This window comes from Dendropsophus ebraccatus, chromosome 12 (assembly GCF_027789765.1).
Source record: "Dendropsophus ebraccatus isolate aDenEbr1 chromosome 12, aDenEbr1.pat, whole genome shotgun sequence".
NCBI classification, from domain to species: Eukaryota; Metazoa; Chordata; class Amphibia; order Anura; family Hylidae; genus Dendropsophus; species Dendropsophus ebraccatus.
Window position 1 is genome coordinate 85034509 of NC_091465.1, and position 17689 is coordinate 85052197.

At 43.4% G+C, this 17689-nt stretch overlaps 1 protein-coding gene across 4 annotated transcripts in view; it reads left to right on the forward strand.

Moving 5' to 3' along the window:
- The window catches only part of EPHA8 (EPH receptor A8), an 83530-nt gene that overhangs the window by 38218 nt on the left and 27623 nt on the right, over positions 1 to 17689 (forward strand). For 3 of the 4 annotated variants that reach the window (XM_069948361.1, XM_069948362.1, XM_069948366.1), the window contains exon 3: positions 7543 to 8206. In XM_069948361.1, the coding sequence (XP_069804462.1) occupies positions 7543 to 8206 (664 nt within the window). Of the gene's footprint in view, positions 1 to 4786; positions 4834 to 7542; positions 8207 to 17689 lie in introns of those variants that run through there. The other variant, XM_069948363.1, reaches the window with a different exon arrangement.

Here is a 17689-nt window from a genome sequence, read left to right on the forward strand (position 1 = left end):
CTGCCATAGTGAGGAGTATGTGACCGGCCTTGGTACCTGCCATAGTGAGATGAGTGTGACCGGCCTTGGTACCTGCCATAGTGAGATGTGTGTGACCGGCCTTGGTACCTGCCATAGTGAGATGTGTGTGACCGGCCTTGGTACCTGCCATAGTGAGATGTGTGTGACCGGCCTTGGTACCTGCCATAGTGAGATGAGTGTGACCGGCCTTGGTACCTACCATAGTGAGGAGTATGTGACCGGCCTTGGTACCTGCCATAGTGAGGAGTATGTGACCGGCCTTGGTACCTGCCATAGCGAGATGAGTGTGACCGGCCTCAGTACCTGCCATAGTGAGATGTGTGTGACCGGCCTTGGTACCTGCCATAGTGAGATGTGTGTGACCGGCCTTGGTACCTGCCGTAGTGAGATGTGTGTGACCGGCCTTGGTACCTGCCATAGTGAGGAGTATGTGACCGGCCTTGGTACCTGCCATAGTGAGATGTGTGTGACCGGCCTTGGTACCTGCCATAGTGAGATGTGTGTGACCGGCCTCAGTACCTGCCATAGTGAGATGAGTGTGACCGGCCTTGGTACCTGCCATAGTGAGGAGTATGTGACCGGCCTTGGTACCTGCCATAGTGAGGAGTATGTGACCGGCCTCAGTACCTGCCATAGTGAGGTGTGTGTGACCGGCCTCAGTACCTGCCATAGTGAGGAGTATGTGACCGGCCTTGGTACCTGCCATAGTGAGATGTGTGTGACCGGCCTCAGTACCTGCCATAGTGAGGAGTATGTGACCGGCCTTGGTACCTGCCATAGTGAGGAGTGTGTGTGACCGGCCTCAGTACCTGCCATAGTGAGATGTGTGTGACCGGCCTCGGTACCTGCCATAGCGATATGTGTGACCGGCCTTGGTACCTGCCATAGTGAGATGTGTGTGACCGGCCTTGGTACCTGCCATAGTGAGGAGTGTGTGACCGGCCTCGGTACCTGCCATAGTGAGATGTGTGTGACCGGCCTCAGTACCTGCCATAGTGAGATGAGTGTGACCGGCCTTGGTACCTGCCATAGTGAGGAGTATGTGACCGGCCTCAGTACCTGCCATAGTGAGATGAGTGTGACCGGCCTTGGTACCTGCCATAGTGAGATGTGTGTGACCGGCCTCAGTACCTGCCATAGTGAGGAGTATGTGACCGGCCTCAGTACCTGCCGTAGTGAGGAGTATGTGACCGGCCTTGGTACCTGCCGTAGCGAGATGTGTGTTACCGGCCTCGGTACCTGTATAAGTGGGATGTGTGTAACCAGCCGTCCTGGGCTCTGCAGAGGGTGTTGTAGTGCAGGCTAGCTGGGAGTTGTAGTACCGGTGTCACAGCTATGTCACGAGCCAGAGAGGCACTAGTGAGGGATGAGGGCTACCACTTTAGAGGGATGACTTTATAAAGGTCACTTTTAAGATGACTTGATCTAAGATAGACAACTATGTAAGGTCCACATAAAACTATACTCTGCGGCTGGCTGGGTGTTGAGAGAAGAGTTGTAGTTGAGAGAAGAAGATTGTAGTCACACCCGTGGGGCATATGCAGGAGCGTGGAAGCCGATGTGTACTGTCTGTGACATAAAGCCTGAAGGAAGATGCTGAGCCAAGGGGCACATCGGCCAGAAGGCAACTTCTCCAACCCTGGATGAAGACATGAAGATGAAAGAGATTATGGACTGATTCTATGTCATAGGGTAATATTTGGGCCACTCTGATAGGCTTAGAAGAGGGAGGGGACCCAATTTACTGTCTCTTAGGCAGCTGGCACAGTGATAAGGCAGAAAACTACAGTTAACCTTCAGTACATGCTTGCTGTCACTGAATACAACATAGTTGAAAGGAAATATTAAATTGCATCTTTTTCCAGCTAAGACTGGAATAAAGATAATCATGGCCGCCCTTACATTCACATCAGCAGCAGAATCCTGGGGACCGAGCACTGCAGTAGGATGTGTATGATCGGCCTTAGCATCTGTCATTATGGGATGTATGTGACCGGCCTTAGTACCTGTTATCATGGGATGTGTGTGATCGGCCTTAGTACCTGTTATCATGGGATGTGTGTGATCGGCCTTAGTACCTGTTATCATGGGATGTGTGTGATCGGCCTTAGCATCTGTCATTATGGGATGTGTGTGACCGCCTTAGTACCTGTTATTATGGGATGTATGTGACCGGCCTTAGCACCTGTTATCATGGGATGTGTGTGACCGGCCTTAGCACCTGTTATTATGGGATGTATGTGACCGGCCTTAGCACCTGTTATTATGGGATGTATGTGACCGGCCTTAGCACCTGTTATTATGGGATGTATGTGACCGGCCTTAGCACCTGTTGTTATTATGGGATGTGTGTGACCGGCCTTAGCACCTGTCATTATGGGATGTGTGTGACTGGCCTTAGCATCTGGTATTATGGGATGTATGTGACCTGCCTTAGCATCTGTTATTATGGGATGTATGTGACCGGCCTTAGCACCTGTTATTATGGGATGTGTGTGATCGGCCTTAGCACCTGTTATTATGGGATGTGTGTGACTGGCCTTAGCATCTGGTATTATGGGATGTATGTGACCTGCCTTAGCACCTGTTATTATGGGATGTGTGTAACCGGCCTTAACACCTGTTATTATGGGATGTGTGTGACCGGCCTTAGCACCTGTTATTATGGGATGTGTGTGACCGGCCTTAGCCCCTGTTATTATGGGATGTATGTGACCGTCCTTAGCCCCTGTTATTATGGGATGTATGTGACCGGCCTTAGCCCCTGTAATTATGGGATGTCTACCTCTTTGCAGTCATTTGTGCCCCCCAGTTTTGTTACCGCTAAGCGCTAAACCATTAACCACCTTTATATGAGTTTGTAGAAACGACCTTGTCCCTCAGCTCCACATCCTGAGCGGCACGTTCACCACCAAGCTGTGCCCGTGGGACGACTTCTTATCTAATTCATTCTAGACGCATCGTGATAGACACAGAGAAAACTCCATGTTGTGATCAGAAATCACAAGATGCGGAGGAATTAGTAAAATGTTCCAGGAGACAGATGGGAGGGCACAACATGAGATGGCGGCTACTCGGGGACGCCATTCACCGCCGCACAACAGACAATGGAGGCGACTGAAGCTTTTATCCCCAGTCATTTTCATGGTTATTAAATACGTAGTAAATGGAGAGATGATGATTCAGACTGCTGAGCGCGGAGAGGACGCTCCGGAGGAACTCGGCTTCAATAACGTCTCTATACATCCAGGGGGGGGGGGCTTTTTAACCCCTTAATGCCCCACAATGTACAGAAATGTAATCACTGGTGCGGGATCTGAACATCCATATCATGTGTCATCTGCAACAAACAGCCAGCCGCAGGGGCCGGGATCGGAGCAGCTAAGCGACTTCACAAGGGGGGTATTTGTCTATTAGGGTCTAATACTGTACCTGTCAGTAGAATGCTGGTATAGTATTAGAGTATTCAAACAGCTATAAATACAAAAATAAAAAAAAATAATAATATCCCTTTTAAAACAAATAAATAAAGTGAATAAACAAAGGAGTAAAAATTTTAATAATTTATGACTATAATATCTATATAAATTTTTTTTTTAATTAAAAAAATATAGCAAAATCCCTTTTATCCATTAAAATTTCCAATTAGCAAAATAGTAAAATAAAATAAAAAGTAGTATAAATAATAATGGTATAAAATAGTAAAAAAAAAAAATAGTAAATTAAAATAATAGACATATAGACAGACTTGTAGCGTTGGCAAAGGTGCTTAAAATAACCTTAAAATGTTTTATACTATAAGGTGAGAAAGATAAAATCCCACAATAATGGCAGAATTGCTGTTTTTGTCTTATTCTGCCTAAAAAAAATCTAATAATTGCTTATAAAACTAACCTAGGAGGATTTAAAAAGTGTGTAAAAAGGCTGCTTTATTATTTTATATTTACATTTTTTTTAATATGTAACATCGGAAGGGGGAGTGATTTAAATTTTAATCATGGGATCATTTTTTAAAAAATATTTTTTTAAAATTATCCCATGATAAAAATTCAAATAACTTCCCCTTCCGATTTAAACATAAAAAAATGTAAACATAAAATAATCACATATTAGGTGTCTATATATAATATTGTTGATCCTGCGCAGTGAAGGTCATGAAAAAAAAAATACTATATAACTATATAATACTAAATTTTTATTCCACTTTTTATTCAGATAAAACTGAATAAAAAGTGATTGAAAATTCCCAACTCTAGCAAAATGGTAAAAACTAGAAATCATAGTGTAAATTGGACCCCGAAACTGCTCTTTCGATAGATGTTTAAAAAATTTAATAAAAAAAAAAGTTATATAGGGCAGAATGTGCCGAATTTAAGGTATTTTTTACATTGTTTTACTTTGTTTAACCTTAGCAAAACACAACAAACTCTGCTGATTGGGGATCATTGTAATTGTCCTTCCTGAATGGCGTAATCCCTTATCACCAACAACAACAATTTGGGAAATTGCAATTTTTATTTTTATTTTATTTAACATCACACATATTCCCCCCCTATTTTTGCTGTATACTTTATGAGAACATGTAGGGTGTCATTCCGAGTACAATCGGCACCACATATAATGAGCCCCTAAGGTTCTGTAGATGGAAGAATTAAAGAGTTATGTGGGGATGAAAAAACGAAACTGCAGCTGCCAGGGCGACGTTTCCTCTGACTGTGATTGGTGGGATGAGCTCATGTGACAGGCCCAGGTCCTGACCTGTAAAACCTCTGTATGGACCATGGAGACCAGTGTGCCGCACAATTCTCAGAGGTAGTGACTACATTTACTCACCGATAAGAGTAGACAGTCAGAGAGACAGCTGAGGCCTCTGGGAGACAGTCAGGTACCATCTGTGACACTAAGAGCATCTGAGGCAGTGGTGCTGGAGCAGCGCACAACCGTGTTAGCCGGGAATCAGGGGCTTCTGACTGTAATGAAGGGAACTCTCACTGCTCCAGCGCCTTTAATCCTAATGAATGTGATAGAATAGTGAGCGGCGGAATCACAGAGACGGATGACTCTGCGGGGCCCCTGGACAATCACTTTGTCAGGGATGTATAGGGATGCATGTGGAGGGGTCTGCTGTGTGGAATTGTGCGGATATACAGTATATATACAAGCAGATGTATGACACATGAAGCAGAAACCAGGAAAAAGGACTGCGCACTGCTAATTATTAAAAAATGACATATAAATCATGTATCATGAACCAAGAAAAAAAGAAACCTCTGTCATATAGAAGAGCTGGCAAACCACAAGGAGACGGAAGAGTATAAATCAGACAGAATCTTTATTAGAGCAACACAAATGTATATATAACTGACAACACAAATGTATATATAACTGACAACACAAATGTGTATATAAATGACAACACAAATGGATATACAACTGACAACACAAATGGATATACAACTGACAACACAAATGTATATATAACTGACAACACAAATGTGTATATAACTGACAACACAAATGTGTATATAACTGACAACACAAATGGATATACAACTGACAACACAAATGTGTATATAACTGACAACACAAATGTATATATAACTGACAACACAAATGTGTATATAACACAACACAAATGGATATACAACTGACAACACAAATGGATATACAACTGACAACACAAATGTGTATATAACTGACAACACAAATGTATATATAACTGACAACACAAATGTGTATATAACTGACAACACAAATGTATATACAACTGACAACACAAATATATATACAACTGACAACACAAATGTATATACGACTGACAACACAAATGTATATACAACTGACAACGCAAATGTATATACAACTGACAACGCAAATGTATATACAACTGACAACACAAATGTGTATATAACTGACAACACAAATGTATATACAACTGACAACACAAATGTGTATACAACTGACAACACAAATGTGTATATAACTGACAACACAAATGTATATACAACTGAAAACACAAATGTGTATATAACTGACAACACAAATGTGTATACAACTGACAACACAAATGTATATACAACTGACAACACAAATGTGTATACAACTGACAACACAAATGTGTATACAACTGACAACACAAATGTGTATATAACTGACAACACAAATGTATATACAACTTACAACACAAATGTATATATAACTGACAACACAAATGTATATACAATCCTGCAATCCCCACGTGTTTCTTTTCTCTTAGGAACCTTCCTCAGGGGTCCTGCTGTCTTACCTGTTTTTTATGTGTTCTTATTCTTGCTGTCAGTTGTATCTACGTTTGTGTTGTCAGTTGTAAATACATTTGTGTTGTCAGTTGTATATACATTTGTGTTGTCAGTTGTATCTACATTTGTGTTGTCAGTTGTAAATACATTTGTGTTGTCAGTTGTATATACATTTGTGTTGTCAGTTGTATCTACATTTGTGTTGTCAGTTTTACATACATTTGTGTTGTCAGTTGTATATACATTTGTGTTGTCGGTTGTATATACATTTGTGTTGTCAGTTGTATATACATTTGTGTTGTCAGTGGTATATAAATTTGTGTTGTCAGTTGTATATACATTTGTGTTGTCAGTGGTATATAAATTTGTGTTGTCAGTTGTATATACATTTGTGTTATCCGTTGTATATACATTTGTATTGTCAATTGTACATACATTTGTGTTGTCAGTTGTATATACATTTGTGTTATCCGTTGTATATACATTTGTCTTGTCAGTTGTACATAATGTACATTTGTGTTGTCAGTTATATATACATTTGTGTTGTCAGTTGTATATACTTTTGTCTTGTCCATTGTATATACATTTGTGTTGTCCGTTGTATATACATTTGTGTTGTCCGTTGTATATACATTTGTGTTGTCCGTTGTATATACATTCGTGTTGCTCTAAGAAAGATTCTGATTTATACTTTTCCTTTGCCTTTGTGGTGTGCCAGCTCTTCGATATGACATAGCTTTCTTATTTTGGTTCATGATGCATGAAGCAGATAATAGTAGATATTTATAGTCAGACATCATATTATGAAGACGGATCTGTACAGTATACGGCTATGTTCCCATGACATCTTCTTTATGTGAAGAAAAAAAAACATCCAAAGATGAATGTTTTTCACGTAAAAAAAAGACGTGGGGCAAACATAGCCTATTAGTGGTAATAGAAGACTGCGACGTAAAGAGTAAGTATTGCGTAGAGGGAACGTACCCTTGAGGCATCTGTCATATGTATACATACAACGTATATGACAAGGATTCACCCCCCCCCCCCCCCACACACACACACACTTGTATGTTTGATAGACACTGTTAGTGCCAAAGGACCCCAACCCCAACCCTGTCATGATGTAGTTACCATCTGTATTACGTCTATGTGAGCGGTGAAGGAAGAGTGATCTGCTGCTGGTGGTGCCGAGTCTTTGACAGTAACCTTGGACTAACAGTGTGATTCTTGTACTTTCTCACAGTGGGACTCCATCAATGAAATGGACGAGTTTTTCAGCCCTATCCACACCTACCAAGTCTGCAACGTCATGTCACCGAACCAGAACAACTGGCTGCGGACTAACTGGGTGCAAAGAGACGGTGCCCGCCGGGTGTACGCTGAGATAAAGTTCACCCTGAGAGACTGTAACAGTATGCCCGGGGTGCTGGGGACTTGTAAGGAGACTTTTAACTTGTACTACATGGAGAGTGACCGGGACTTGGGCTCCAGCACTCGAGAGAGTCAGTTCATGAAAATCGACACAATAGCCGCGGATGAGAGTTTCACCAGTGTCGACCTGGGAGTACGGAGACTCAAGCTTAATACTGAGGTCCGTGGCGTCGGGCCCCTGAACAGACGTGGATTTTATTTGGCCTTTCAGGACATAGGGGCTTGTATCGCCATTGTATCGGTGCGAGTGTATTATAAGAAGTGTCCTTCCATGGTCCGGAACTTGGCTGCCTTCTCGGAAGCCGTAACTGGTGCTGACTCATCTTCCTTAGTGGAGGTCCAGGGAGAGTGTGTGGGGCACTCGGAAGAGAGGGACACCCCAAAAATGTACTGCAGTGCAGAGGGAGAATGGCTGGTCCCCATTGGGAAGTGTGTGTGCAGCGCCGGCTTCGAGGAACGCAGCGATTCCTGTGTAGGTAAGTCAGAAAATGTGGAGAAAAACTGTCGTAGCATCTTCTGTACGAATGATATAAGGCGTAGGAGGGCAGAGTGCCTCAGTACGGCTCACATTGTTCTAGGCTGATGATGTACACAGTACAGTACTATAGATAGCACATGGGGAGAGAAGGGGTTACTGATGCACTGGATTTGCAAGGTGCTTTGTGAGGAGGAAAAACAACAGCAGCAGGATCAGATGGTGAAATACTGTGTTAAATGGTCAAGCGGGAGAGAAGGACAAAGGGCTGAACACTGCGGCTCTATGGTTATATAGCAGTATTTATGTACAAGGAGTTCATGGAAGGACGACAAGACCCTACTCTACTTACTCTGATGGAGTAACCCTTTTACGGTGCTGACCCCCATAATGATGGAGAGGAGCAAACACCCTTGGCTGACCCTGCTCCGCACCCCAGGAAGCACTGAGCACTAGATTATTACGACTCCCCTTCTTCAGTCCATTGTTTGATTCACAATCTCTGGAGCCTAATGGTGAGCGGTCAGGACAGGGTTAATGCTTCTTTTTGTTTTCCTGTATATGGACTGCGATTATTTCTAATTATCTGAGCTGTTTCTTACTTCCCCCACGACGCACGTTCCGAAAATTCTATTTCTACCCGGACTCCCGTAGGAAGCTGGAGTGAGGGAACATTACATTTCCAGACTCATAAAGCTCATGCCACCCAGGTTCCAACTGTGCAAACGCTGATAGATTGGCGCGCCTGACGGACATCTGACTCCGTGCAGTCATTTTGGAGTAGACTGTTGATATAAATGGACGATGTGGGGTCCCAGGGAGACTCTTTAGAGGGTTATTTGTTTGGTCGGCTCTATAATGGGTACTTAGTGGAAAGGTGTCCTCTTCTTCAAACATGAAAATGATGTTTGCCAGGATCGGCGCTGTTTCCCCGAACGTCTTTCTGCAGAACTTTATTCAAGGTTAAATGCTGACGGCTCTTATCAAACCTTTCATTAATTATTTCAGCACTAATTATCTGGAAAATATTGACTTAATCCAGGAAGTCGGAGCGTGGAACCGGCTGTGTGCTGCCCGCCAGCTGCCGCCCTCATGTCTGTAGTGTCCCTTCACTGGGAAAGACATCAGAGTCTGATGCACGACAGTCATTATCCCGGACAAAGATCCATCAATGCCCACCTGGTGTGAAAGGTGTCAGAGCTAAGGGGGGGGGGGAGGATGGGCATTACCCGCTATATACCTGACAACAGAAGAACAACATTGATGGATGTTCACTACTGATCCACAAATGTTGGGAACCTGACACTGGGAACCCCAAAAAGGGAGAAGTGAATCCATGTCTGGTGTGTAGAGTGTGTAAATCCATTTGGAATTAACTCCCCATTCGAAACATTGACACGATTATTATCAATAGATTTACTTTAATTGGTACACATATACATAAAATTACCAGATTCCATTTGGAATTAATCTAAATAATTTAGAATTTCCCCCCCAAAATTTGGCTTCACTGAATCGGGATTTGTTTTGGGGTGAATTGTTGAAATTCAAACAGACCTTGACCCTACCAATCCTAGCCTAACTTTAAACTGAGCCGAACTCTAGACTAACCCTAACTCTACTGTATCGCTAATCTAACAGTAGCCTAACCCTAACTCTACCCCAACCAAAATCTAACCAAGCCTAACCCTAACTATATGCTAACCACAATCTAACCTAGCCCAGCCCTAACATTACCATAAGCACAATATAACCTAGCCTAACCCTAACTCTACCCTAACCACAATCCATCCTAGCCTAACCCTAACTCTACCCTAACCACAATCCATCCTAGCCTAACCATAACTCTACCCTAACCACAATCTAACCCAGCCTGACCCTAACTCTACCCTTACCGCAATCTAACCATAGCCCTAGCTTAACCCTAACTCTACCCTAACCCCAACCTAGCCCTAGTCTAAACCTAGTCTAACCCTAACCTAACTTTAAGGGCCTTATAATAGAGCAATTGGCTGAACAGACTGACATTGTCCCCTGTAATAGAGCTAGCGATCACATATGAATGAGTAAATGCTTGTCTATTGGCTGATTAGGTTGCCGTGACTTGTTGCCGTTGGCCATAAATATCCCTGTATAATATGATATGTGTGGCCGATGGCTGATTGAAGCAAAGGACCATTCATGTGACCATAGCTGGAGAATTACCGAGCCATGGAATAGTCTCTAGGCGGTCGGCACTTGCTTAATAGAAAGCTTAAGCCATATAAAACGGCCCTAACTTTCAGCTGGGTTAGGGTTAGGCTCGGCCTAGGGTCTTGATGTTAAGGTTGTGCATAATTGGAAGAATCAGGGCAATTGGAAGAATCTGAAGCAAATCTGACAGCTGATAGAATCGACCCAAGATTAATTTCTAGAAAATTCACTGACGTCTTCCTAGTTCCAGTGGTGGGCCCGAAGCCTTGGGGATCCGCACATGGTGACACTTTCCTTATGTCATAATTTCAATATGAACAGATAACAGTGACAACTGTGCGTCCCACCAGGGGGAAGTGCCGGGGGTCATTTCGAGGTTATTCTCTGTATGTGTTCACATGAGATGGGAGCTGCACAAAGACTTCAGTGCCGGAGGAAGCCGGAGATAGTTCTCGCCAGATAGGAAGACTCCAGGCGCAGCACTTTCTACAGAAATGTCATTTTTTCCTAGTAAAAGCCGCTTCACCATAGAGATTTACAAGCCAAAAGGATCTGTTGGAATAAGAAATTAGCGCTTTTAATTGTCAGGCGGAGGAGCCGGGATCCAGCTGCTGTCGCTCATGTCAAGGTTTTATCTGCACGTGGGGAGATAAATCACTTTCTGCAGACTAATAATCTTTCTAAAAATACCTTCAGATTCTCAATGGAAAGAAATAGATACTTAGCTTCAGCAGGATCCAAGCTGTCCGCGGGGGCCGCTCCTGTCTGGTCAAAGGGACGGGTCACGGATAGGCTGGAGGACATAATGACCACAGACTAAAGTCCATGTCATAACTAAGCCGATTATAGTTATAGTGTAGTGGAGCGGTGTATAGAAAGTTATGGTGTAGTGGAGCGGTGTATAGAAAGTTATGGTGTAGTGGAGCGGTGTATAGAAGGTTATGGTATAGTGGAGCAGTGTATAGAAGGTTATGGTATAGTGGAGCAGTGTATAGAAGATTATGGTGTAGTGGAGGGGTGTATAGAAGGTTATGGTATAGTGGAGCGGTGTATAGAAGGTTATGGTATAGTGGAGCAGTGTATAGAAGGTTATGGTATAGTGGAGCAGTGTATAGAAGGTTATGGTGTAGTGGAGAGGTGTATAGAAGGTTATGGTGTAGTGGAGCGGTGTATAGAAGGATATGGTGTAGTGCAGCAGTATATAGAAGATTTTGGTGTAGTGGAGCGGTGTATAGAAGATTATGGTATAGTGGAGCGGTGTATAGAAGGTTATGGTGTAGTGGAGCGGTGTATAGAAGGTTATGGTGTAGTGGAGCGGTGTATAGAAAGTTATGGTATAGTGGAGCGGTGTATAGAAGGTTATGGTGTAGTGGAGCGGTGTATAGAAGGTTATGGTGTAGTGGAGTGGTGTATAGAAGGTTATGGTGTAGTGGAGCGGTGTATAGAAGGTTATGGTGTAGTGGAGCGGTGTATAGAAGGATATGGTGTAGTGCAGCAGTATATAGAAGATTTTGGTGTAGTGGAGTGGTGTATAGAAGGTTATGGTGTAGTGGAGCAGTTTATAGAAGGATATGGTGTAGTGGAGCGGTGTATAGAAGGTTATGGTGTAGTGCAGCAGTATATAGAAGATTTTGGTGTAGTGGAGAGGTGTATAGAAGGTTATGGTGTAGTGGAGCGGTGTATAGAAGGATATGGTGTAGTGCAGCAGTATATAGAAGATTTTGGTGTAGTGGAGAGGTGTATAGAAGGTTATGGTGTAGTGGAGCGGTGTATAGAAGGTTATGGTGTAATTTAGCAGTATATAGAAGGTTATGGTGTAGTGAAGCGGTGTATACAGGGTAATGGTGAGGTGAAGCAGTGTATAGAAGGTTATGGTGTAGTGGAGAGGTGTAAAGAAGGTTATGGTGTAGTACAGTAGTATATAGAAGGTTATAGTGTAGTGGAGCGGTGTATAGAAGGTTATGGTGTAGTGGAGCCGTGTATAGAAGGTTATGGTGTATTGGAGCGGTGTATAGAAGGTTATGGGGTAGTGGAGCGGTATATAGAAGGTTATGGGGTAGGGGAGTGGTATATAGAAGGTTATGGTGTAGTAGAGTAGTATATAGAAGGTTATGGTGTAGTAGAGTAGTATATAGAAGGTTATGGTGTAGTAGAGTAGTATATAGAAGGTTATGGTGTAGTGGAGCGGTGTATAGAAAGTTATGGTATAGTAGAGTAGTATATAGAAGGTTATGGTGTAGTGGAGCGGTGTATAGAAAGTTATGGTATAGTGGAGCGGTGTATAAAAGGTTATGGTGTAGTGGAGCGGTGTATAGAAGGTTATGGGGTAGTGGAGCGGTATATAGAAGGTTATGGGGTAGGGGAGTGGTATATAGAAAGTTATGGGGTAGTGGAGCGGTATATAGAAGGTTATGGTATAGTGGAGCGGTGTATAGAAGGATATGGTGTAGTGGAGCGGTGTATAGAAGGTTATGGTGTAGTGGAGCGGTGTATAGAAGGTTATGGTGTAGTGGAGCGGTGTATAGAAGGTTATGGTGTAGTGCAGCGGTGTATAGAAGGATATGGTGTAGTGCAGCAGTATATAGAAGATTTTGGTGTAGTGGAGCGGTGTATAGAAGGTTATGGTGTAGTGGAGCGGTGTATAGAAGGTTATGGTGTAGTGGAGTGGTGTATAGAAGGTTATGGTGTATTGGAGCGGTGTATAGAAGGTTATGGTATAGTGGAGCGGTGTATAGAAGGTTATGGTATTGTGGAGCAGTGTATAGAAAGTTATGGTGTAGTGGAGCGGTGTATAGAAGGTTATGGTATAGTGGAGTGGTGTATAGAAGGTTATGGTATTGTGGAGCAGTGTATAGAAGGTTATGGTGTAGTGGAGAGGTGTATAGAAAGTTATGGTGTAGTGGAGCGGTGTATAGAATGTTATGGTGTAGTGGAGCGGTGTATAGAAGATTTTGGTATAGTGGAGCGGTGTATAGAAAGTTATGGTGTAGTGGAGAGGTGTATAGAAGATTTTGGTATAGTGGAGAGGTATATAGAAGGTTATGGTATAGTGGAGCGGTGTATAGAAGATTTTGGTATAGTGGAGAGGTGTATAGAAGGTTATGGTATAGTGGAGCGGTGTATAGAAGGTTATGGTGTAGTAGAGCGGTGTATAGAAGATTTTGGTATAGTGGAGCGGTGTATAGAAAGTTATGGTGTAGTGGAGAGGTGTATAGAAGATTTTGGTATAGTGGAGAGGTATATAGAAGGTTATGGTATAGTGGAGCGGTGTATAGAAGATTTTGGTATAGTGGAGAGGTGTATAGAAGGTTATGGTATAGTGGAGCGGTGTATAGAAGGTTATGGTGTAGTGGAGCGGTGTATAGAAGGTTATGGTGTAGTGGAGTGGTGTATAGAAGGTTATGGTGTATTGGAGCGGTGTATAGAAGGTTATGGTGTAGTGGAGTGGTGTATAGAAGGTTATGGTGTAGTGGAGCGGTGTATAGAAGGTTATGGTGTAGTGGAGCGGTGTATAGAAGGATATGGTGTAGTGCAGCAGTATATAGAAGATTTTGGTGTAGTGGAGCGGTGTATAGAAGATTATGGTGTAGTGGAGCGGTGTATAGAAGGTTATGGTGTAGTGGAGAGGTGTATAGAAGGTTATGGTGTAGTGGAGCGGTGTATAGAAGGTTATGGTGTAGTGGAGCAGTTTATAGAAGGATATGGTGTAGTGGAGCGGTGTATAGAAGGTTATGGTGTAGTGGAGCAGTGTATAGAAGGTTATGGTGTAGTGGAGCGGTGTATAGAAGATTCTGGTGTAGTGGAGAGGTGTATAGAAGGTTATGGGGTAGTGGAGCGGTGTATAGAAGGTTATGGTGTAGTAGAGCGGTGTATAGAAGGATATGGTGTAGTGCAGCAGTATATAGAAGATTTTGGTGTAGTGGAGCGGTGTATAGAAGGTTATGGTGTAATTTAGCAGTATATAGAAGGTTATGGTGTAGTGAAGCGGTGTATACAGGGTAATGGTGAGGTGAAGCAGTGTATAGAAGGTTATGGTGTAGTGGAGAGGTGTAAAGAAGGTTATGGTGTAGTACAGTAGTATATAGAAGGTTATAGTGTAGTGGAGCGGTGTATAGAAGGTTATGGTGTAGTGGAGCGGTGTATAGAAGGTTATGGTATAGTGGAGCGGTGTATAGAAGGTTATGGTATTGTGGAGCAGTGTATAGAAGGTTATGGTGTAATGGAGCGGTGTGTAGAAGATTTTGGTATAGTGGAGAGGTGTATAGAAGATTTTGGTATAGTGGAGAGGTGTATAGAAAGTTATGGTGTAGTGGAGAGGTGTATAAAAGATTTTGGTATAGTGGAGCGGTGTTTAGAAAGTTATGGTGTAGTGGAGAGGTGTATAGAAGGTTATGGTGTAGTGGAGCGGTGTATAGAAGGTTATGGTATAGTGGAGCGGTGTATAGAAGGTTATGGTGTAGTGGAGCGGTGTATAGAAGGTTATGGTGTAGTGGAGAGGTGTATAGAAGGTTATGGTGTAGTGGAGCGGTGTATAGAAGGTTATGGTATAGTGGAGCGGTGTATAGAAGGTTATGGTGTAGTGGAGCGGTGTATAGAAGGTTATGGGGTAGTGGAGCGGTGTATAGAAGGTTATGGTGTAGTGGAGCGGTGTATAGAAGGTTATGGTGTAGTGGAGCGGTGTATAGAAGGTTATGGTGTAGTGGAGCAGTGTATAGAAGGTTATGGTGTAGAGGAGCGGTGTATAGAAGGATATGGTGTAGTGCAGCAGTATATAGAAGATTTTGGTGTAGTGGAGCGGTGTATAGAAGATTATGGTGTAGTGGAGCGGTGTATAGAAGGTTATGGTGTAGTGGAGCGGTGTATAGAAGGTTATGGTGTAGTGGAGCAGTGTATAGAAGGTTATGGTGTAGAGGAGCGGTGTATAGAAGGATATGGTGTAGTGCAGCAGTATATAGACGATTTTGGTGTAGTGGAGCGGTGTATAGAAGATTATGGTGTAGTGGAGGGGTGTATAGAAGGTTATGGTATAGTGGAGCGGTGTATAGAAGGTTATGGTGTAGTGGAGCGGTGTATAGAAGGATATGGTGTAGTGGAGTGGTGTATAGAAGGTTATGGTGGAGTGGAGTGGTGTATAGAAGGTTATGGTGTAGTGGAGTGGTGTATAGAAGGTTATGGTGTAGTGGAGCGGTGTATAGAAGGTTATGGTGTAGTGGAGCGGTGTATAGAAGGTTATGGTGTAGTGGAGTGGTGTATAGAAGGTTATGGTGTAGTAGAGTAGTATATAGAAGGTTATGGTGTAGTAGAGTGGTGTATAGAAGATTATGGTGTAGTGGAGCGGTGTATAGAAGGTTATGGTGTAGTGGAGCGGTGTATAGAAGGTTATGGTGTAGTGGAGCAGTGTATAGAAGGTTATGGTGTAATTCAGCAGTATATAGAAGGTTATGGTGTAGTAGAGTAGTATATAGAAGGTTATGGTGTAGTAGAGTAGTATATAGAAGGTTATGGTGTAGTGGAGTGGTGTATAGAAGGTTATGGTGTAGTGGAGCGGTGTATAGAAGGTTATGGTGTAGTAGAGCGGTGTTTAGAAGGTTATGGTGTAGTGGAGTGGTGTATAGAAGGTTATGGTGTAGTAGAGCGGTGTTTAGAAGGTTATGGTGTAGTGGAGTGGTGTATAGAAGGTTATGCTATTGTGGAGCAGTGTGTACACTGTTGTACTGTAGTGGAGCAGTGTATAGAGGGTTATTGTGTAGTGGAGTGGTGTATAGAAGGTTATGGTGTAGTGGAGCGGTGTATAGAAGGTTATGGTATTGTGGAGCAGTGTATAGAAGGTTGTTGTGTAGTGGAGCAGTGTATAGAAGGTTATGGTGTAGTGGAGCGGTGTATAGAAGGTTATGCTATTGTGGAGCAGTGTGTAGACTGTTGTACTGTAGTGGAGCAGTGTATAGAGGGTTATTGTGTAGTGGAGGAGTGTACATTATGGTCAGTAGTCTATCTTAGCGTCAGTATTTAGGAAGATACAAATTCTTTTGCCCCCAGGGTTCCTCTCTAGATTCCTTAGTCCTCCAGACTCTTTTTTATCTTTTCAGACTCCTCTGTCCCTTCTATAGACTCCTCAACCTTGCCTTCCCCATCCCCGAAACTTCTAGACTCTTCTGTCTTCCCCAGACTTCTGTGTCCTCCTCTCATCTCCTCTGTTTTTTTCAGACCCCTCTGTCACTGCTCCAGACTCCCCTTTCTCTCTTCTAGAAACCTCTAGGCTCATTTTCACCCTTTCAGACTCCTCAATCATCCCCAGACTTTTCCTGGCTCTTGTCTCTTCCTGGCCCCTCTGTCCTCCTCTTGACTCCCCCCTCCCCCCCTCCAGACTCCTCTGACCTCCCCAGACTTCAATGTCCCCCTCTAGGCCTTTCTACCCTTCTCTGGGCTCTTTCTTTTATGGACTTCTCTGATCTCTCCAAACTCATCTGTCTTGTCAAGACTCCTATTTCCCTTCCAGACTCAGATTTTCCCACTAGACACCTCCATTCCCTCCAGACTCCTCAGTTCCCCTCCAGACTCCTTTGTCCCCCCTCCAGAATCCCTCTGTCCCCTCCGAACTCCTCTACCACTATTTTATCTCCTTTTAGAAAAACAAAATGTAGAACTTCAACTGCCGGAACCTTTTCTCCTCAACATCTTCCATCAGGGAAGAGCTGGGAGGCCACCAATACAGTGGGTTGGGTTAACTGTAGGGGTTTTCACATGTCCTAGAGACATGATAAAAGTTTTGGTGGGTCTAGGTGTTCAGACCCTCAGTGATTGTTGGAGCTGAGAGAAGAAGGTCACTACTGCGGCCCATGATGGACAGTGATGGACAGAGCTGGGCTGGTCCTGATATGTTGATGCATCACACCCCTTCACCTGGATGATCAGGACGGCAGTTTTGGGGAATCGGAGGAGGGGAGTATGATGTCTTTTTTTTACACCTCAGCCATATTTAAAGTGACTCTGTACCCACAATCTGACCCCCCAAACCTCTTGTACCTTGGGATAGCTGCTTTTAATCCACGATCTGTCCTGGGGTCCGTTCGGCAGGTGATGCAGTTATTGTCCTAAAAAACAACTTTTATACTGGCAGCCCCGTGCCTAACGGCCGTGGCCTAGATTGTGTATGCATTAGGCTGGCACACCCTCTTTCCCTCCTCCCCGCCCTCCTCATCATTAGGAATGCTCCAGGCAGATTGTCTCCTATTCCTCAGCTGTGTGAATACTGAACATGGGCTGGATCGTTAAGCACCTGTGCAATGTTCAA